Source organism: Vigna angularis, chromosome 3 (genome assembly GCF_016808095.1).
Source record: "Vigna angularis cultivar LongXiaoDou No.4 chromosome 3, ASM1680809v1, whole genome shotgun sequence".
NCBI classification, from domain to species: domain Eukaryota; kingdom Viridiplantae; phylum Streptophyta; class Magnoliopsida; order Fabales; family Fabaceae; genus Vigna; species Vigna angularis.
In genome coordinates, this window is record NC_068972.1 from 823,759 (window position 1) to 845,668 (window position 21,910).

The window sequence follows — 21,910 nt, forward strand, 5'->3', positions numbered from 1 at the left end:
CAAGTTTTAAAACGAACTCATTTGGTAGAATTATGTTCTCTATTTTAATATCTTCCAATAACCTTAGTGATAAAAATAAAATTAAATAATATTTATAAGAATAATATATATTTTTAAAAAAATTATTTGAAATAGTTGTACTAAAAAAATTAAATAATTAATATAATATATTTTAAAAAATAACTAAGTTTAATACAATATATTTAATAAATAATTAATACAATATATTTAAATAAGAATTTCAATTTTTTTTGTAATATCAATTTTTCATAAAGAAATAAAAATCTTCTGAATAAAACTAACTTTAATATATTTTTAAAAATATTATTGAATTTAAATACAAAATTAAAAGATTAAATTGTACTAACAATCTGAATAAAACTAACTTTAATTTCAATTTTTCATAAAGAAATAAAAATCTTCCGAATAAAACTAACTTTAATATTTTTAAAAAATATTATTGAATTTAAATACAAAATTAAAAGATTAAATTGTACTAACAATCTGAATAAAAAATTTCTGTTAAAAATAATTTTATCATCTTGGCTAAAGAAAACAGAGAAGAAGCAGAGGACTACGTAAGTTTATTATTATTATTTAATATTATTATTATTATTATTACTATTTATTATATTATTATTAATAAAATTAATAAAATAAAATTTTCAGTATAATTGAACTATTTTTTTTTATTGGAATTGAATCCATCATATCATGTAAAATGCATTTTTCAAGATAAATATCATTAGAATGTATAATTTTACAGGAGCAAAAGTATTTTTCTAGGATGAATATTATTCAATTATCTCAAATTATGTTAGCAAAATGGAATTAACCATCAATCCTGCAAATCTATTCTTTTAAATATCTTAAAGCGAACACAAATAAGATTACGAATCCGTCCGCACAAACATTGTGAATAGTAAAATCTTTTGAAACGAACACAATGTAGGTGTAAGAGAGTTTTAATCTTAATGAAATTATTTTTTCCTTATAGCTTCTTGTTTATGTAAATTTTAATAACAATAACAGTGAGTCTAGTACTGGTTGGTTGTGACTTATTCTAACACCACTATGATTATCTAACCATCTATTAATAAAAGGGGTCTATAACAAGTTACTAGAAATACATTAAAAAAAATGATAGTTTTAATGGTGTTACATTTATGATCCTTACATTCTTAAATATATATTGAATTAACTAAGAAGTTGAGAAGTGTATAAAAAATACCTTTAATTTTAATTAAACTTCAATTTTGTTTTAATTAAAATTTCATTCACAAAAACAGCGAATAGGTAAAAAAAGGTGAATTTTAATTACATTTCTATGAGTGCTAGCATGATAACAACGGCAATTTTCAATTGCATTAAGTCATTGGATATTGGACTTTTTTTGAATGACTTTTTCTTCCAAAAATAGGTGATGCAGCGAGTAATTTATAAAAGGACTCCGATGTTAAAAACTTTCTTTTAGCACCCTTATAATAATTGATTACGATAATTGATTACGTGTCAATTCCGTATTTGAAATAGACTAATCACAAATAATATTTTACTTTAAAAAACAACTGTCAATATTTTATGATTTTGATCTACAATTCTAATTTATTGTGTTATGGTAATACGTTATATTTAAATAATTTTGTTGTAGTACGAAATATTACTATGAAATAAAATATTGAGTTAAGTTTTAATTTTAACCGGTAAAACAAAGATAAAATTATTCTTAAAAAAAAACAAGAACAAAGGGAAGTCAAATCTTTTTCTTTCGTCGAAGACACGAAAAATAACTGCACATCGTAAATATAAATAGACAGAGACGATTACGCTGTTCCACTAAATTTTGCATGCCTATTTATTGATTGATATTATTTCTTTTCGTTGTTGGCCATGCATGCCGTTAAGAAGCACTGAAAGAAAACCTTTTTTCAGACACCAGAGCTATCACCTTGATTCATGATTTATGGGTAAGTTTTAATTTATTTTTTTTTTAAAAATTCTTTCACGTGGTGGTAAATAATATTTCAATTTCCAAAATCTCAATCTTTTTCTCTTTTAAATAAGACTAGAATGAAGGTTAAAATAATTTTTTTTTATTAAAAGAATTTATTTAATTTTTAATCTAAAATTATATATTTTATTATATAATCTAATATATTGTAATTTTATTATATTTAAATTAATATTTTTATATTATACTTATTATTATTATTATGTTATTAAATTATATATATATATATATATAAATATAATTTAATATAGTTATTGATTATAATTTATTTATTAAGTTTATAATTTTTTAAAAGAAAAAAATTTATAATATTTAATAAAAAAATATTCATAGTAATAAAATTTCAGACATAATAAAATAAATGTTTAATACATCATTTGGTCCCTATTTTTAGGGCTTTGGTTCAAAAGTAATCTTACTTTTTAAAAAAGTTCAATAAGACCTCATATTTTGTTAAAAAATGTTTAATCTGGTCTTTTCTGCTCACGCCGTTAAAAACATAATAGTGCAAATGCCACGTCATCATCACCATCTCCAGACAAATCTTAATTTCTCTCCAAGAAACCCAAACTGCCGCACCATCCAATGCCGTCACCGCCATCCTCACCGACAGCTGTCCTCTCCAACACATCACGCGCTACCACCAAAGTGTCTTCTCCCTTCTGTTCCACCTCCATCACCTTGCCATGCTGCGACCATCAATCTTCACCATTTTCACCCTCGCACTAGCCAAATCGTCGTCGCGCCAGCAACACTGCCATCTAATCTCCACCACTAACCACCAGCCAAATTGCCAGCTGTTGCAGATCGCGAATCGCCACTCTTCTCTACCACTAATCACGCCGCTGCTTGCCTTCAGCTGCAACCACAATCAGACCTGCAAGCAAACCGTGGAGACCTAAGGTTTCTTGCGTTCTTGTCGCATAGCTTTGGTGGTGGCGTGTGATGCGTTGGAAAGGACGGCTGCCGGCGAGGATGGTGGTGACAGCGCTGGATGGTGCGGCGGCTAGGGTTTCTTGGAGAGAAATTAGGGTTTGTTTGAAGATGGTGATGATGACGTGACAAAGATGTTTTTTTTTTAAATTAAAAAATTATTTAAGTCCACCTATTAACGTGTGCCACGTGCTTATGAGATGTCACGGTGACATTTGCACCATTATGTTTTTAATGGCGTTAACGGAAAAGACCGGATTGAATATTTTTTAATGAAATATGAGGTCTTAGAACTTTTTTAAAAGATACGATTACTTTGAACCAAATCCCTAAAAGTAGGGACCAAATGATGTATTGAACTTAAAATAAACATGAAGTTTAATCAACGTGAGATATATAGTTTATTAATTCTATTTACAAAAGTGATTGGAGATACGAAAAGAGTAATGATATAATGATACACTTTTACATTTATTTGACAGAAACTACAAAAATTAAATGATAATATAAATTTAAATTTTTGTATTGTTTGAAGAAAACAGAAAAAAAAAAAAGTAAAGATAATTTCAAATAAATTTAAAATAAAATGTATCTAAAAGATTCAGGTAGGTGAGATCATGTTTTACTCGAAAAACAACCACACGTTATAAAGAGACAGAAACGATTACGCTGTCCAATTAAATTTTGCATACTACTTTATTGATTCATTTTCTTTCTGGAGTATTTAATAAGCAATGAAAGAAAACCTTGACTCACGCAATGGCTATACCTCTCGATCCAAATTCCAAACTCATCACAAATATGAATTTCATTATTTATATATAGCTGTCGAAAGTCACATTTAGGTTAAGACGTGTAATAAGCATGGCATCTTCTTCCTCCAAATTGACTCTGAAATTGCTTATCGATGCTAAGCGTGAGAAGGTCCTGTTCGCAGAAGCATCAAAAGCGGTTATAGACTTTCTCTTTAACTTGCTCTGCTTGCCCATCGGTACTGTCATAAGGATTCTCAACAAGAGTCAAATGGTTGGCAGCTTAGCCAATCTCTATGAAAGTGTTGAGAATCTGGATGAAACTTATATGCAACCAGACCAGAATAAGGATCTACTGTTGAAGCCAAGTGCCCCCATGTCTTCACGAATCTCTGGCCTTCTTCCTTCAGCTAATGACACTTCTTCCGACAACTCCTCGAATCTGTTCTATGGGTGCCCAGTTCACCTTGGTTATTACGTCGCCTTTGATAACACCGCTCTTTGTCCTGTTCAGTCTTGCAGGAGAACTATGGACACAGTATTGCGTGTTGTTGGTAAAAAGGATGCAAATGAAATTTCTGCCGAGAAGAGTGGTTTTGTGAAAGAGGTAGTAACTTACATGGTGATGGATGATTTAATAATTCAGCCCATGTCAAGCATATCAAGCCTTACTCTACTTAACAAATTCAACCTCAAAGAGGTTGGCGTCTTGCAGGAAAAGGTGGTCGAGTTGGACATGAACCAGGCATGTTTTGTTTTTAAAACATGAATATATCATTATCGCTCTTCATGTTTAAAATATCTGAATTTAATTCTAATTTAATATGCACGAAGTAAAGTGTTTCGTGAATCTCTTACACATGTTGGTGTTTTCTCCTTTTATTTTTGTTAGCTAATAATGCATCATGGCTCATTAATTTATCTTCTTTATATTGTATAGGGTGTGAGTCTTCTGAAGGCTTCTTTGCAGTCGAAGACGGTTTTGACAGATGTTTTTCTCAAGAATCATTCTGCGCCATAGGGTTTCATACATTGTAATTAATAACGTCTTATTTTAAGTCAATATCCAATGCATGGAATTTTGGTTACTTATGGTTTATAGATTCTTAAATATTCATTGAAAATATCTTAAAAGTGATGTTTAAATTTAATTCAATTTTATAAAATCATTTTTAAAAATTATATCTGTACTTATTTATATATTTTAAATTGATATAAAAAATTTCATATCTTTTTCAAATTAATGTATATATATCATACGTAAAACCTTGATTCAAATCCCAAACTCCTCATCAAGTTTAGATCTGTAAAAACAGTGTTGGTTAAACTTAAATTGACAGCTTTAATGAGTATTTAATGTGTTAATAGTTTTGAATATGAGTTTTTTTTGTTAAGAGATGTTGGTTTCACAAATTCAACTAAGCGAATATGGATTTTTTTATCATATGCAAATTTTACAATATTTCTTTCAGTCCTGATTAATCATTTTATATTATATATTGGTTAGGTAAATTGTGAAAAGTTTAGTTTTCTGGTTCATGTTTTTTATTTTATTTTTTTGTTTGGCTGTTTGAAACAGGGTGGGGATCTGCTCAAGGCTTATCCGGAGTCGAAGATGGTGTTGACAAGTGTTTTTATCAAGAACGGCACATCATTCCTTAAAATCAGTTTTCATTGTATTACATTTTGGTTTGGAAGTTTATGGCAACATTATGTTTCTGTGCTTTTCATAATTTTATGTTATTAAAACATTATGTTTGAAATTCGTTTACTCAGTCCTACAAAATGCGAGGAAAATAGTGTGGTTCATGGGTATCCATTTTTATTTTCGCGTCCATTTAGATCTTCTCGAAATAATTTTGCAGAACTTCTTTACATGACATATTCATTTTAATCTTTATAGACTGAAAAATCCGATTCCAGTTTTTTTTTTTTGGTTTTAGTGATGTCATCCGTGTGTTAGTATATTAAATTTTTCTCATGTGTTATTAAAACATCAAAATTGATGTTCATGAATGTATTTTGAACTAACAACATATACAATATATGGTTAGTAGTTCACTATGTACTAAGGTAAAATAACACATATCATGAGTCAACAAAATACGATTGATAATTTCATATATATTAAGTATAAAAAGATTTTGATAACAATATATTTTTTTTACAAAAACATTTGTTGTCATTATAATTTTGTCAAATTCAAACAATACTTTAATCTGAATTTTGTCTAATACAATGTGTTATTGAGATTAAATTAATCATTAAGATTTATTACACTACAGACAAAAAAAAACACGTCTAAAACGAATTTTTACAACAAGAAAATTTATAACTTTTGCAATATATATATATATATATAACACCTTATACTTACCATAATTTTCAATTTTAATATCTTTGTGGTAAAGATTATATTGGAATTTACTTTTAACTTCTAGAATAATAAATAGTGTTGTCAAAATAGGTTGTAACCTGTGAGCTAGTCTTACTCATCACGAGTTTAAGCCCGGTTGAGTTTGAAAAAAACTGTAGTTTTTTTATGCGAGTTAGTTTTCAACCCGATTCACTTAGAATCCAGCTTATCTTGTTGAACCTACCTGATTTAAGTTTAATTACTTACTATTCTATGTTTCAATATTATTATGTAACATTTTTTTATTACATAGATGTTTCAAGAGAAAAATATATTATAAATTTATCTGATCAATACTCTAATATTATAATAGAACAAGTGATACAAAAATTATTAATATTAAAAACTTATTTGTTTTCTGTTTGTTTTTAGATTACACTTATTGTATGATATTTTTATTTATTGTGTTTGAAATTTTTCAACTCACATAAGTTGAGTTGGGTTGAATCACTAAGTGACCAACCCGTAAATGTCTTACATACTTTTTATTATAAATATTTCCGTGAATACATATATTTAAAGGCAAAGTATTTACTTCACTCGGAATCTTATTATGTTTGCAGTGAATTTGAGTTTTTAATTATTTGCATTTTATTTAAATGTTAATATCTAAACCAAAATTTTACTTGCAAAAGGTTATGTGTGATTTTGACAGTAGTTTTGAAAGTACAATATTCCTATTTTCGATATGCATTTTTTTCTTATTTATTTTGAAAAGAAAAAGCATTTTACATTTCTTTCATCTTTAACAAGGGTGGATGTAAGTATGATACGAAATACCATGGGCAAATTTGTTAACTTTGCTAGTTTTATACGAAAAAGGAAACTTTTGAACCCCTTTTAGCAAAACTCGGAATCTCTATAAAAAAAAAACTTAAATACGCAGAAATGTGAGAATAGTATATAGTATATTTTTAAATTTTAACTTCCTATATATATAATAAAGTATTTGGTTGAATAAGAAAAGGAAGTCACTTTTCATCAATCAGGCACGCACTTACCTGAAACAAAGCCTCTCCATTTTTTAATTCATTTTGCTAACAAATTTATATATTAAATCAATTATTAAAAAAGAAGACGCAAACCAGCATCTAACGCGTGTCTTTCTAACGACTCTAACAAGGGCTTCAACGTAATTTCATGGCATATGATCCAGCTGGGAACACATTTACCAACGCCATCATAGGCAACGAATTTACCAAAATACCCTCTCTTTATTTTTTCCAGCTCTGCTGCATGCATGCCTTCACAATTTCACAGCACAACCTCGCTGTAATCGTATTATTATTATTATTCTATTATTATTATTATTATTATTTGCTTCGAAACAAAACCCCAATTAAAAAAAATAAAAGAAAAAGAAAAAACAGAAAGCAAAGCCGAAGAAGAAGAAGAAGAATCGAAGAAGGGTCGTAAACTTAAAAGGAGGAAATTAAGGTGTTGTACCTCTTTTTTTGACCGAGTCAAACCACACGCCGCCACCTCGCAACTCACAACCACCTCGACGGCGTTCAATTCGTCGTCGTTCCTCAACAGAAGAGAGAAAGGAGCTGGCGCTCTGAATTCGCGTGCGATCTGTTTCTCTATTCTTCATCGCAGCGAGTTAGTTGCTGGGGTTGCTGAGATCGGATATGATGGTTTCTCGGGGGCTGTTCGGGTGGTCCCCGCCACATATACAGCCTCTCACGCCGGTATCCGAGGTTTCGGAGCCGCCGGAGTCGCCGTCGCCGTATCTGGACCTCGGGGCCGAGACCTCCGCGTCGCAGCCGATGGAGGTCGAGGAAGAGATGGAGGAGGCTGAAGAGATTGAGCCGCCGCCTGCCGCCGTTCCCTTCTCTCACCTCTTCGCCTGCGCCGACCGCCTCGACTGGTTTCTCATGATCGTCGGCTCCCTCGCCGCCGCCGCGCACGGCACCGCTCTAGTCGTTTACTTGCATTACTTCGCCAAGGTTCTTTGGGTTCCTAAGCAGTTTTCGGCGGAAGATCAGTTTCAGAGGTTCAAGGAGGTTAGGTTTCGTTTCGTTTTCTATCGAAACCCTAGTTTGTTATTGTGCGCTGCTTCTGGATTTTAGTTAGTTTCTATTAATTTGATTTCGCTTACCTTAGGCAGTGAAATTAAGTCTCGTGTACTGTGCTATTAGTTTTTTGTAGTTTTTATCTCCATGGTTGCCGTGCGGTTTGAGTTAATTGAACAATTAACTTTCATTAAAAGCTGACCTGACTACACTAAGTATGGCATAGTGTAGCCCTTCCCTCTTTTCTCCGTTATAAGTTTATTCCCTTTCTGTAAGGGTTTATTGTCCTGGTCAGAGTAGTTCGTGGATGGATCACCCAAGCCATCAGGGGCACGATGCACTCTGTTTAGGGTTCCAAACTCAGCATTGGCAATTTGGCACAAGTGTTGCACATGTCCTCGGAATTAACCCCGTGTTTCAAATATATTTTAGCCTATCTTTCTGTAGTTATAAATTTACTTTGTTTGCGGGTTTAGGTAGCAACGATTTCATTACTTAATCATTTAAAAAGTGATGCTAGAAGTTTATTTGTCTAGCATGAGAAAAGGTTTTAAGAAAGTGAGGACAGTGGGAATATAAACAGATTGATATAGGTGGCGAAGTAGAGCCTGGTTTGTCCACCTGATGATTGATAAGATTCTCCATGAGAAGGCCACTCACTTACTGTCTGGATTTGAGACCTACAGCTACTATTTAAAAAATATCTTCCCTCTCATCTCATGTTTACATAGATTGTTGTTGATAGGAATTTCCGGGGTTATGTTAAAGGCAGGGCAAATTTTTGGCATAGGGAGGGATTTAAGGGACAGTTCTCTGGATATTCGTAAGCTTTGAACAGTAACCTTTTTGTACAGGGTATCAAGGGCTTTGGGGTCAAACAAGGATTACTCAGGGTATTGATGGGATGGACTTTTATTTCTATTTGTCAAGGAAATTAAGTCTTGGGTGAAGTGCAAAACTTGAGTAAGTTGAACAATAGGTAATAAGCATAAGGCAATAAAACAGGCCTTTCGCCTAGGGTTTGGTTGCATAACAATACAAAGGCACACAACTTAGAAGGGAACAATTTCCTCCTTATATTCATAAATCTGATCAGTCATTTTTCTTTTCAGGTGCTATAAATACAGTAGTTCTATTAAGTGGAAAAACGTTAGCCTTTTTTAAATAGGATGGATATGACTTATGCTCCTTGGATAAGGAATTTCTAAAAATCAAGCTAAGCTATTTAACCTTAGAAAATTTGCAATGTTGACCTTGCATAGGAAATTCCAAAATTTAACAATTATTATGGCCAGTTTGGAATATTACAATTATTGTTGCAATTTAAGTAATTAATATAAATTGAGGCAACCTGACCTTTAAACTTAGACTTTCTTTGATTTTAGAGCTTCTTGCATTGCGTCACCAGAACTCAACATTTTACTAATAAATTACTTCTGTGAGAAGTTGCACGGGCAATAACTATGCAGAAGAACTTTAATCATTTGGCATGGTTAACTGACATGAATGAACATTAGGTTTTTTGTTTTAAATCAGTTTCCACCAAGGATCTGAAGAGTATGGCTGTCCATTTTTCAACTGGTTAATTTAGTAGTTGAACCATATGACTTCATAACTAGGACTTTAATTATTTTTCGAGGTGCATAGTTTGTAAACAAGATTTGAAAAATGGACTTGTATGCTTATTTACCTCTTTTTTTTCTACAGCTTGCTTTAACCATTGTTTATATTGCTGGTGGAGTTTTTGCTGCTGGTTGGATTGGTAAGTTAATTACAAGGAATATTTCTTATTAGATGTTACATTTAAGGTTCGTTCAATACTAATCTTTCTTGATTAATAGAGGTTTCATGTTGGATTCTTACTGGAGAACGGCAGACTGCTGTGATCAGATCAAAATATGTCCAAGTATTACTTAACCAAGATATGAGTTTTTTTGATACTTATGGAAATAATGGAGACATTGTGAGTCAAGTATTAAGTGATGTGCTGCTCATTCAGTCTGCTCTTAGTGAAAAGGTTCGTTGGGCTCTTATTGTGTGTATATTCAGTATTCACTCCTCTGTAAATTTGCTATTCTTTCCAGAAAAATCTCAATGCATATTTTATACTGTGTATTGACTTTTGATGATACAGGTTGGGAATTATATTCATAATATGGCAACATTCTTCAGTGGTCTTGTTATTGCTTTTATCAATTGTTGGCAGATTGCATTGATAACATTAGCTACAGGTCCATTTATTGTTGCTGCAGGAGGAATATCAAATATATTCCTCCACAGGCTTGCCGAGAATATTCAAGATGCATATGCTGAAGCAGCCAGCATTGCTGAACAGGTTATTTGTAGTTAAACTTCAATTCATTCTTGCTTTGAACCATTGATTATTGTGCACACAGACACACATTCAATTCAGGTGTGGATTTCAATTGATTTTAATTTTAATATTTTACTAACCACCAAAAGAAAGAAAGGATTTAATGTTTGAAAGTTTCTCGTATCATGTATCTGATTTTATAGCTTTCCTTTTACCATCATCCAGTATATGTATTTCAATTTGGGCTGTGAAGAGGTCTTTGATGTAATCAAATTTTATGCCTTTCCTTACCATGTTATGTAAATGAGACTTGCTGTTGGTCATATGGTATCCATGTTATAGAACTTGTCAGAAAGAAAAGAGAAAAAGTACAACTTGGGGGATTGATAAGATATTCTTCTAAAAAGAAGACTCTATTGCAGAATATCTTTTGGCATATTTGCAACTTCCTTCAAGCAGACATGAGCATAATTGCAAACAGAAGTCATGATGAACATACTTTAACACATTTAAAGCCACACAAACACCCTAAAATATGCCAGCATTCTGCTGCAACCAAATATTGCAATGCTGAATGCTCTGCTTTTCTGACTATGGCATGTTGAGCACAGATCTCCTATCCTTTGTTCCTTCAATTAGGAATGGAAAACTAAGTCCCAAATTTGTGAAATGGTATCCTTGAAGTAAAATGCTTCTTGATTTTTGCTAGTAATTTATTCCTTGTAATTGTGGATTAGTTGTCTCTTAGAACATGTAGGTTTAGGTTTAAATCAACCTCACAAAGCTGGCTTGTAAGGTAAAGATTGCGTCAACTTATATACTATAATTTGACCATATCTTAGTCGATGTGAGATCTCAAATAGTTTTTAATTTACATATTATATACATGAGTGCCATTTAGTTCATTATAATTGGAAATTTTTTTCAGGTTTACTTTATGGATGGAAGTGAATGAATACCATTGCCTGGTTTTCTTTATTTATCTTTAAGTTTGGAGAATCAGTTCATTTATATGTGTTTTTGCTTTAATGGTTTGAATTTGGTGAAATGGGAAGAAAGGTAATGTTCTCATTATTGGATGAATTGTTTTAACAACCAGTTCTAAATATGTATATTTTCTTGTGATGCAGGCAGTTTCCTATATAAGGACCTTGTATGCATTTACAAATGAAACATTGTCTAAATATTCATATGCAACATCGCTTCAAGCTACTCTTAGATATGGTATATTGATAAGTCTTGTTCAAGGGCTTGGCCTTGGTTTTACTTATGGACTTGCAATATGTTCTTGTGCATTACAACTCTGGGTTGGAAGGCTCCTGGTTATACATGGAAAAGCTCATGGTGGTGAAATTGTAACAGCTCTGTTTGCTGTGATTCTAAGTGGCTTGTGAGCATCATTCCCAACTCATTTTTTTTCTTTATCTGTTATGCATTTTTCTTACAGTTTGTGTTAATTTGATTAAGGGGATTGAATCAAGCAGCAACAAATTTCTACTCATTTGATCAAGGGCGCATAGCTGCCTATAGACTATTTGAGATGATTAGCCGGTCATCCTCATCTTTTAATCATGATGGCAGTGCTCCAGCTTCTGTGCAAGGAAATATAGAGTTTCGGAATGTATACTTCAGTTATCTTTCTCGCCCTGAAATCCCTATCTTGAGTGGGTTTTATCTCACTGTTCCTGCTAAAAAGACTGTGGCACTTGTTGGAAGAAATGGCTCTGGTAAAAGTAGTATTATTCCCCTTATGGAGCGATTCTATGATCCAACTTTAGGTACTTTTTTCCGTTGTTGTTGCAAGTTTATTCTATATCACATCTAAAACTCTTTATAGGTCAATTCATATTTAAATAAATTTACCTATTTGTGGTTCAGGGGAAGTTCTTTTAGATGGTGAAAACATAAAGAATATGAAACTGGAATGGTTAAGGAGTCAGATAGGACTGGTCACCCAGGAACCTGCTTTGCTCAGTTTGAGTATAAGAGACAACATTGCTTATGGAAGAGATACCACCATGGATCAAATTGAAGAGGCTGCTAAAATAGCTCATGCACATACCTTTATCAGCTCATTAGATAAAGGTTATGACACACAGGTGAAACTTGATTGAAATGATTGTTTGAAACCTATGTTGTTTTGGATGAAACCTGTGTATTTCAATTATGTCCTTTTTGGTGGGAATCTCTTTTCACCTCCTAAACCAGGGTTCTGTCTTTTCAGGTTGGCAGGGCAGGTCTAGCTTTAACAGAAGAGCAGAAAATAAAGCTTTCTATTGCAAGAGCTGTGCTTTTAAATCCATCCATTCTTCTTCTTGACGAGGTTACTGGTGGACTTGATTTTGAGGCTGAGAGGTCTGTTCAGGAAGCTCTTGACCTGCTAATGTTGGGACGCTCAACAATAATAATTGCTCGAAGGCTTAGTCTTATAAAGAATGCTGATTATATAGCTGTCATGGAGGATGGTCAGCTTGTTGAAATGGGTACACATGATGAGTTACTGACCCTGGATGGCTTATACGCAGAGCTTCTACGATGTGAAGAAGCCACAAAACTTCCCAAGAGGTTTGTTACTGCCTCAAATCACGGTTCAACTTTTGCCATGCACTTTTTTGTGTTTGTGAAGAATATAACATGAATTTTAAGATACAGATACTGTGATTGTCAAGGTGACAATAAGTCTGTTAATGTTTTACTATAATAATAAACTAATAATTGTTACACAATGGTTGAGTTCACTGTTTTTATAATTTGCAAGATTTCATCATTTGCTTAATGAAAAATCACTTTTTCTTTGGTCATCCAGGATGCCTGTTCGAAATTATAAGGAGACTGCAACTTTCCAAATGGAGAAGGATTCTTCAGAAAGTCACAGCTTCAAAGAACCTTCATCTCCTAAAATGATAAAGTCACCCTCTCTTCAAAGAGTTTCTGCCCTTTTTCGGCCCTCGGATGGCTTTTTTAATTCACAAGAATCACCAAAAATTCGGAGGCCACCATCAGAGAAGATGATGGAAAATGGACAGTCTTTAGATTCAGCAGACAAGGAACCATCAATTAAAAGGCAGGATAGTTTTGAAATGAGACTACCGGAGTTACCCAAGATTGATGTTCAATGTGTGCATAGACAAAAGTCAAATGGTTCTGACCCAGAATCCCCTGTTTCACCTCTTTTAACATCTGATCCTAAAAATGAACGCTCCCATTCACAGACTTTTAGCAGGCCTGACAGTCATTCTGGTGATCTTTCGGTGAAAATGACTGAAACAAAGGATGCGAGGCATCGAAAACAACCCTCAATATGGAGGCTAGCAGAACTTAGTTTTGCAGAGTGGCTTTATGCTGTGTTAGGAAGCACGGGCGCTGCTATCTTTGGTTCTTTCAATCCCCTTCTTGCCTATGTTATTGGTTTGGTGGTGACAGATTACTATAAAATTGATGACGAACGTCACTTCCAAAGGGAGATAGACAAATGGTGCTTGATCATTGCCTGCATGGGTATTGTGACGGTTGTTGCCAACTTTTTACAGCATTTCTACTTTGGTATTATGGGGGAGAAAATGACAGAAAGAGTTAGGAGAATGATGTTCTCAGGTGCGTAAATTTGAATTGTTATTATTTAGAAGAAAATCATATTGGACTACTGCCCTATACTTAACCTGTTTTAATAACATTGCAGCCATGCTACGCAATGAAACTGGATGGTTTGATGAAGAGGAAAATAGTGCTGACAACCTATCAATGCGCTTGGCCAATGATGCTACGTTTGTGCGAGCAGCTTTCAGTAACCGCCTTTCCATATTTATACAGGACAGTGCTGCAGTTATTGTTGCATTTCTCATTGGTGTTTTGCTGCACTGGCGATTAGCACTTGTGGCTTTAGCAACACTTCCAGTTCTTTGTGTTTCTGCTGTTGCCCAGGTTTGCAACTGCTTTTCTGATTCTGCCATGTAATTTTGTGTATTTCGTTTTCATGTACACAGTCTGTAAATTTTTTTTGTTTTTATTTTGAAATTCATATTTTCCATTTTTTTTCATATCAACAACAGCCATGTGTTTTCGCACAAGGTGGTGGGTTGGTCAGTATCTTTTTTCCCATTTTCTGTGATGATTATTAGGGAAGTTGAATAATTGGTAGTGATTATGACCAATTAATGTAATGTCTCCTTTGCCTCATGAATGTCGTGAGAGTACCAAAACAAATCCAAAAACCATGAAATGCCTTGGGGTCTGTGTATGTGCAAGACTTGCTAATGTTTAAAAGGAAAAATAACACTGTTTCACTTTGTGTATCAGTTTATATCTCTGTCACCCTCTTTTGTATTATTTATTTGTGTATATTTCACTGTAAAATTGGAAACAATGTTTCATGTGTTTCATCGATTACTGAAAACTAAAGCACTAAAGCACATTTAATTGTGATTGCTTTAAGAAGTTTATATTGAAATTATCTGTGCCATTGGGATAATTTCAATTATAATTTGTAATGTATCTGTTTGTGCTTGAGTAATCAATGGGCTGTAATTATTGTAATTTGGCAGTGTCTTTGCAGGATAAAAAGTACAATTATTGAATGCTACTTATACCTCTTTATGGGGGTTTCATTTTCATTTATGGAAATTCTTATTTATGTCGATTATGTTTAATTTCAATTACTATAGCTAACAGACCTGGTTTTGCTGACTTTTGTGAATGACTGATGATAGTACTGGCTATGGATAATGATGTTTTTATTAATTTGCTTGTGGTTAGCATGATGCATGTGTTAAGCAGTCTCCTTAATTTTGCAGAAATTATGGCTTGCTGGATTTTCAAAGGGCATACAAGAAATGCACAGAAAGGCATCTTTGGTTCTTGAAGATGCAGTTAGGAATATTTACACTGTTGTTGCATTTTGTGCTGGTAATAAGGTGATGGAACTCTACCAGTTACAGTTAAATAAAATATTTAAGCAAAGCTTTCTTCATGGAGTGGCCATTGGTTTTGCATTTGGCTTTTCACAGTTTCTGCTCTTTGCATGTAATGCCCTTCTACTTTGGTACACTGCAATATGTGTAAATAAGGGATATGTGAAGACACCTACTGCTCTCAAGGAGTACATGGTTTTCTCATTTGCTACCTTTGCCCTTGTGGAGCCTTTTGGGTTGGCTCCTTACATACTTAAGCGACGTAAATCTCTCATATCAGTGTTTGAAATTATAGATCGTGTGCCTAAGATTGATCCTGATGATAACAAAGCAATGAAGCCACCCAATGTATATGGGAGCATTGAGTTGAAAAATGTTGATTTTTGTTATCCTTCCCGGCCAGAAGTGTTGGTATTAAGCAATTTTAGCCTCAAAGTCAATGGAGGGCAAACAATTGCTGTAGTGGGAGTTTCCGGGTCAGGGAAGAGCACAATAATATCTTTGATCGAGAGATTCTACGATCCAGTTTCTGGCCAAGTTTTGCTAGATGGGAGGGATTTAAAGCAATATAATTTGAGATGGTTGAGGAGCCACCTTGGTCTGGTTCAGCAGGAACCGATTATCTTCTCAACAACCATAAGGGAAAACATCATATATGCCAGACATAATGCCAGTGAAGCTGAAATAAAGGAGGCTGCAAGAATAGCAAATGCTCATCACTTCATCAGTAGTTTGCCTCATGGTTATGACACTCATGTTGGGATGAGAGGTGTTGACTTAACCCCTGGACAAAAACAGAGAATTGCAATTGCAAGGGTAATTCTTAAAAATGCTCCTATTTTGTTGCTGGATGAAGCTAGTTCATCAATTGAATCTGAGTCAAGCCGAGTGGTGCAAGAGGCTCTAGACACCCTAGTAATGGGAAACAAAACCACTATTTTAATAGCACACAGAGCTGCAATGATGAGGCACGTGGACAACATAGTAGTTCTAAATGGAGGAAGGATAGTGGAGGAGGGGACCCATGATTCATTGGTGGCAAAAAATGGTCTGTATGTCCGATTGATGCAACCTCATTTTGGTAAGGCTTTGCGTCAGCATCGGCTTGTTTAGAATGGGAGTATGCAATGTGAGTAGTTGCAGCTAATGTTGGTTCATGAGAATTGTTTCATAAACTACTTGAGTTGAATGAGTGGTGATTGCAGCACCTGATGGAATCTTCCAATGTCAGGTGGAGGCTTGTATGTAGCAATAATGGGAGTATGGGATCAGCACTCAGGCATTGATAGGCATAGGAAGAGGGTGCTTTGGCAGGGATAGTGTAGGATTTGAATACAGGAAGCTGGAATTCGGTATTCTTTTGGAGGCAAGAAGTTTAGGCTGACCGAAGGTGTTGTCTCCACGGCATATTGATTTTGTTTTACAACGAGAGGAAGGCGGCGGCATCAACTCTAATTCAGCCGAGTTACTCTTCTATTCTATTGGACTTCCTTTTCACTCTTCCAGTCTCTCAAGCGTGGATCTTATTCACTCCTGTATTTTTTCTACTTTAGTGAAAATTGTAGAATATACAGTCTCAAGTGTTGTTGTAAAACCTCTGTATATACATAGCCATAGTTTAGAAGCAGTTCCTTTTAGTGCTTGAATTACACGAGTTCTCTAGTTTTTTTTGTCCTTAGATAATTATAGATGCCAATTTCCACGTGTATTTTTACCAACTAGTTTGATACATTGCTGTAGTCGTTTATCTTAATTAATTTGCTATTTTTGTTTTGAATTAATGAGCTTATAAATAGACAAATGAGTGGAGAAAGACACTACATTATTCCATGTGAGATTTTCATAGCTTTTAAGGAACTGCTTCACATCCAATCTTCGGTTCTACATTTCGTGAGAACTCATGATTCTTTGTAATTGTATTTAAGGTTCTTTTCTCCCAGCAACGTGATGTCCATAATTTGTTAAATATGGTTTTATTTCTTCTAATAGTTATACTATGTAATTGGTCTAATAATTTCCCTGACAGTTTTTTTTTATCGTATTATTTGGCACCCCAAATCTACTTGGATAGATTTTTCTTCCCCGTTTTCAGAGATTTCCAAGAGATCCAACGGGCACAGTCCCCAAGGAGATCACTGGGTAACAAAAAAATTGTCATTCTGACGATGCTAGATAAAAAAAAATACAAAACAAACCCAAAAAAGAGGATACCAAAATGTTTCACATAATTGGTACAGAAGAAAAAGAAACAATTCTTCGAAGAAAAAACAATTGCGAACAATGCATAATTATTATAGCCATCAAATAAGCACAAAAGATGAAGAATATATTAAAAAGAAAGATTCAGAAAAAGTCTAGATTGAAGCGCACCTTTTGTTCACAAAGAAAATGTCTCCGCTCTACTTTAAATTACGATACGTTCTTCCGGCAGCAAATCCTCTGGCTCGATATTATATAGGGAAAGATACTTAAAACTATTGAACATGAATCTTTCGCAATGTTTATATTCGAGTAGCAGAATTTTAACAAGGAAGATGAAGTCTTTTCTCCTTGTTTTTCTGTACGTAATGTTTATTATACCGTAAGAATTTCTAACAACCTTCACAAATATATTTGAACCAGTCAAATCCAATTCCTAAAATTCAGATATTACGATAATGTAGTTTTTATTTTAAAAAACAACATATTTTTTACTCCTAAATCCTAATTATAAAATAGAGAGCAGGAACAAATTAGGTCTGTTTGCACACCACATAACACGTGTCCTACGCTCCGTTATCGTGTCGTTGGTATTAATCAATGCTATAAAGAATACAATTAGTATTGGTGTGGTAGAAGACCTCATTGACCCATAAACATTTATATTTACTGATATACAAATATTTGAAAACTGTAGGCATATTTAAACAAGTCTTGGTTGAATTGTCCCGTGACATTTTATATGTCAAGAAGCCTAAAAGACTCTGCTACCACTTTAAGCTCATCTCGTACTCTTTTCCATCGCCTTTCGTTGGCTCCCACAATTAACGTGTAGTACCTTCCTGCAAAAGGTGCACCTTCTTTGTTAGGTATATAACCCTATGAAGGTCACAAATTCACATAGCTGCCATGGCAGGTTACTCACCATTTCCTATGGCAATTGTTGCAAAGGAGCCACTAGCATAGTTTGGTGATGTAAGTATGTATTCAAAGGTATAGTAATGTTTTCCATCTATGGTTCGCTGCATTCACAAGTCAAAAATAGTTGTTAATTCATTAATGACCATCAAAATCTTAGACACATATTTAATACAAAAAAACATTGTCAAGAAATTAAGAAAGAAGAAACCTCCTCCATGCCATTTATTGTTGGTCTTTGGTTTGGTGCAGCATATCTATGCTTCACCAAATAGTATACTACCTGATTCAGATACAAACTGGTTTAGTACAAAGTAGACTGCAGAGTTTACAAAAAACATCAGAACACAGTTTTCCAGCATCACCTCTTCCATAGGACCCAAATCTCGGATGTCTTTCTTCTCTGTTGGTATAAATCTCACCCTTACATTCTGCAACTGTAGGACTTTGTCTTTGAAGGCAGAATCATGAGCCAAAAAGTCAAATTCCTAGGGAGATGAGACATTCAAACTTGCAGAAAATTATATGGTTGTGACCAGAGTTTCTGATAAGATTAACGTGGTTCTTATTTCTTACCTTCCACTCTCTGGGATATACGTAAGAATACCCATCTTCATAGTCCACAAAAGCTTGGTATCTGTCTGGTTTTTCTACAGGACGAAGAGTAATGCAATTCCAAAATTTCAGAAGACCATGTTATGACTAGTCTCTCGGTTTATCAAAAGATCCTTTTAGTGAAATGAAACTTAATAACACAAAATATGATCACATTAGCAGGCGTGAATACCTTGAGCAAATACCAAATTTGTCAGTTGTAAATTTGCAGTTAAAGCTCCAACTCCCAGCAATAGCGGTCTTCTCTGGCAGTGGCCTGAAAATCACACAAGACATTCCATAAGTTTTTTCAACATCTTTAGACTCAATCACCTTACGAGTTGTTGTCCGTGATTTAGTCTGACACATGAGAGAATGAAAAGAAAATGAATATTTAAACTGCTTTAGACTTCTACTTCTTATATGAGACAATTGGGTATGGTAGAAACACTAGAAAATAGTTCAAGGTTCTTACTTTCTCCACTGGATATTGTCTCCAATGCACAAAAGGCAGTGTTGTTGGAAGAGCAAATTGCAGTATTGCGAAGCAAATAGTTAGAATGTGGGAAGTTTAGCTGAAACAGTGGAAAGTAGAGTGCATGAACATGAGTTTTGTGTAGAGAATGTTGTGTTTATGAATAGAAAGAATTAGTGTGACAGACCTTAGGGGAGAATGAGGGTGAAATCCAAGTCAAAGAGCATGAAGAAAGTACCATACTTCACAGTGGTTTAGAGCTTCACTTCTGAGATAGTGTATGCAGTATGATAGAATTTATGCTTCTGACCTTATATCACAACCAAGCATTTTCTTTCTCCTTTTCTTTAAACATCTCTCAATGGATAATGCCGGTTATGCCACAACGGGACAATCACTTTTACTTCTTGCACCTCCACAGTTCCCGTGTCCCTCCAATTTCAAGTTTTTTGGAATGACATTTTCGGAACAAGTTTTTTTTTTCACGTTTTCTCTTTTAATCATTTTTCCTATCTTCTTCTTCCTCTATTATTTCTTTACAGTAGCAGTGATTATAAAAACAGTGGCAACAAAAACAATAGTATGGTGCAATAGTGAAAAAATGTGAGTCTTTTTCTGTTATTATAGAGTTGCAATTAGTAATTATGAGAGGATTTAAAAAATTTGTTTTATTTTTTGACAATTTTTTTATACATAAAAAATATTACAAAAATTATTAAATTATGTAAAATCTATACAAATAAACATTTACAATATTCAGAAATTAAAATCTAAAAAAAAATAATAAACTAAAAACAAATTTGTGATTGTTGCTATTTTCATCTTTTTTTTTCTATTGCAAACATTGTCAATATTTTTTAGAACTTTTAACAAAATTACTTTTTTACGGTCAGAGAAATTTTCATATAAAAGAAAAAGAATGGAAAGAAAGTGTGAAGAATACCAGTATATATATAATCACAACTCTTATCAACGGATCCATTGTTTAATATTTTTTATTTAATTATTTTTTTCAAAATTCACTATCAATTAGAAGTTTTTTACATATTAAAAATATTAATTCTAACAGATTTGTCATGAATAATTATAGTGATAAGAAATTATAATTTAATGCAAATTGAAACATTTTATGCAAGTTGATCTTTTATTTTAGATATAATATCTTGAGATGGATGTGATAATTGAGAATGACCTTGATAATATGCAAACAAAGAAGAAAGGTCAACCTATTAATTTGAATAGACATTAAACAATATTAAAATCAAACAATTTATCATAATTTTATAATTGGACCACAATTTTAAAGTCAAACATTAATTGATAAATGTTTGAACTAATTTTCAGTTTAGACAAACTATTTTTTATTTTAATGTAATTTTTAATAAATTATTGCAGTTCAATTAATTTTGTTCACTGTGATGAGAACAAATTGTACTAATTAATTAATTTAACCTTAGGAAACAGGGTCTTATTTCACTGTTGGCAATTGGGCTTGTTGTGGGTGCTAACATCGTGGTTGGTGGGGTTTTTGATGAAACATCAATGAATCCAGCTGTGTCATTTGGGCCTGTTCTGGTTAGCTCGTCATGGACTCATCACGGCGTCTATTGGTTGGGCCCATTAATTGATTCAGCTGCTTAGAATGTTTAGAATGTTGTAGTTATATACTCAAGGGGGTTGCTCCCTCCACCACTCCAAGTGTTTCTGCACTTTTTCACTATTTTCTTTTATTTCAAAAATATTGTACACCTCTTCATTATTTTTTTTTATTCCAAAAATACCTTACACCTTTTCACTATCCTCAACAATATTTCTCTTTCTCTCTGCATTAATGGAGCATTCATGTGGCTTAGATTTAAACTTGTGATATATTGCAAAATATAAAATTCAGAGGAAACTTCAATATTAGTGCTTCTAGCACTTCCATTTTATAAACTTAAAAATTAGATGCAAATACAAAATAATAAACATAATAATATTAATAGTAAATAATATATTATTATTATATACTGACTTTATAATGACGAAAGAACTAAATAAATTTCAAATCTTTAACAAATAAATTTTCTTTTATATTTTAAGTATTTAATAATATATTTATATTATTTATCTAATAAATTAAATACTTTATTTAAGTTATTTGGGTCAAACATGTCAGTAAGTTAAAACATAATATAATGTTAAAAATTATAGATATTAAATGTAAAATAAAAACACACATATATATAAATATTTTTCTAGAAATTTAGAATAAAATTTTACCATTTATTAAGTAATTTGAAGAAAAAAAATATATTGAACAGTGAAAATAAGATTGAATCAAACTTATTTAAGGGAAAGTGTAAATAAAATTTTGCAATATATCATAAGTTAAAA

At 32.9% G+C, this 21,910-nt stretch overlaps 3 protein-coding genes across 4 annotated transcripts; 2 read left to right on the forward strand and 1 right to left on the reverse strand.

Moving 5' to 3' along the window:
• Positions 1-3,808: 3,808 nt before the first annotated feature.
• LOC108324843 (uncharacterized) lies at positions 3,809-4,465 on the forward strand. The gene has a single exon (XM_017557769.2). The coding sequence runs from the start codon at positions 3,809-3,811 to the stop codon at positions 4,463-4,465; it is 657 nt and encodes a 218-aa protein (XP_017413258.2).
• A 3,010-nt stretch (positions 4,466-7,475) lies between these two features.
• LOC108325903 (ABC transporter B family member 20) lies at positions 7,476-17,129 on the forward strand. Of its 2 annotated transcripts, XM_017559032.2 has the most exons (11): positions 7,476-8,118; positions 9,835-9,889; positions 9,969-10,144; positions 10,262-10,462; positions 11,572-11,831; positions 11,909-12,219; positions 12,320-12,540; positions 12,666-13,006; positions 13,248-14,035; positions 14,121-14,362; positions 15,232-17,129. In XM_017559032.2, the coding sequence occupies exons 1-11, from the start codon at positions 7,744-7,746 to the stop codon at positions 16,459-16,461; spliced, it is 4,200 nt and encodes a 1,399-aa protein (XP_017414521.2). In that variant the 5' UTR covers positions 7,476-7,743; the 3' UTR covers positions 16,462-17,129. The 2 variants fall into 2 exon arrangements, with proteins under 2 accessions (XP_017414521.2, XP_052730686.1); XM_052874726.1 differs by lacking the exon at positions 9,969-10,144 and having other exon boundaries at positions 10,359-10,462.
• A 1,024-nt stretch (positions 17,130-18,153) lies between these two features.
• Positions 18,154-19,871, reverse strand: LOC108325551 (photosynthetic NDH subunit of lumenal location 1, chloroplastic). Its single transcript, XM_017558638.2, has 8 exons — positions 19,722-19,871; positions 19,535-19,634; positions 19,253-19,336; positions 19,042-19,115; positions 18,831-18,953; positions 18,677-18,748; positions 18,473-18,569; positions 18,154-18,389 (listed from the first exon to the last, which is right to left on the reverse strand). Exons 1-8 carry the CDS (start codon positions 19,773-19,775, stop codon positions 18,286-18,288), a joined length of 708 nt encoding a protein of 235 aa, XP_017414127.1. The 5' UTR covers positions 19,776-19,871; the 3' UTR covers positions 18,154-18,285.
• Between the last annotated feature and the right edge of the window lie 2,039 nt (positions 19,872-21,910).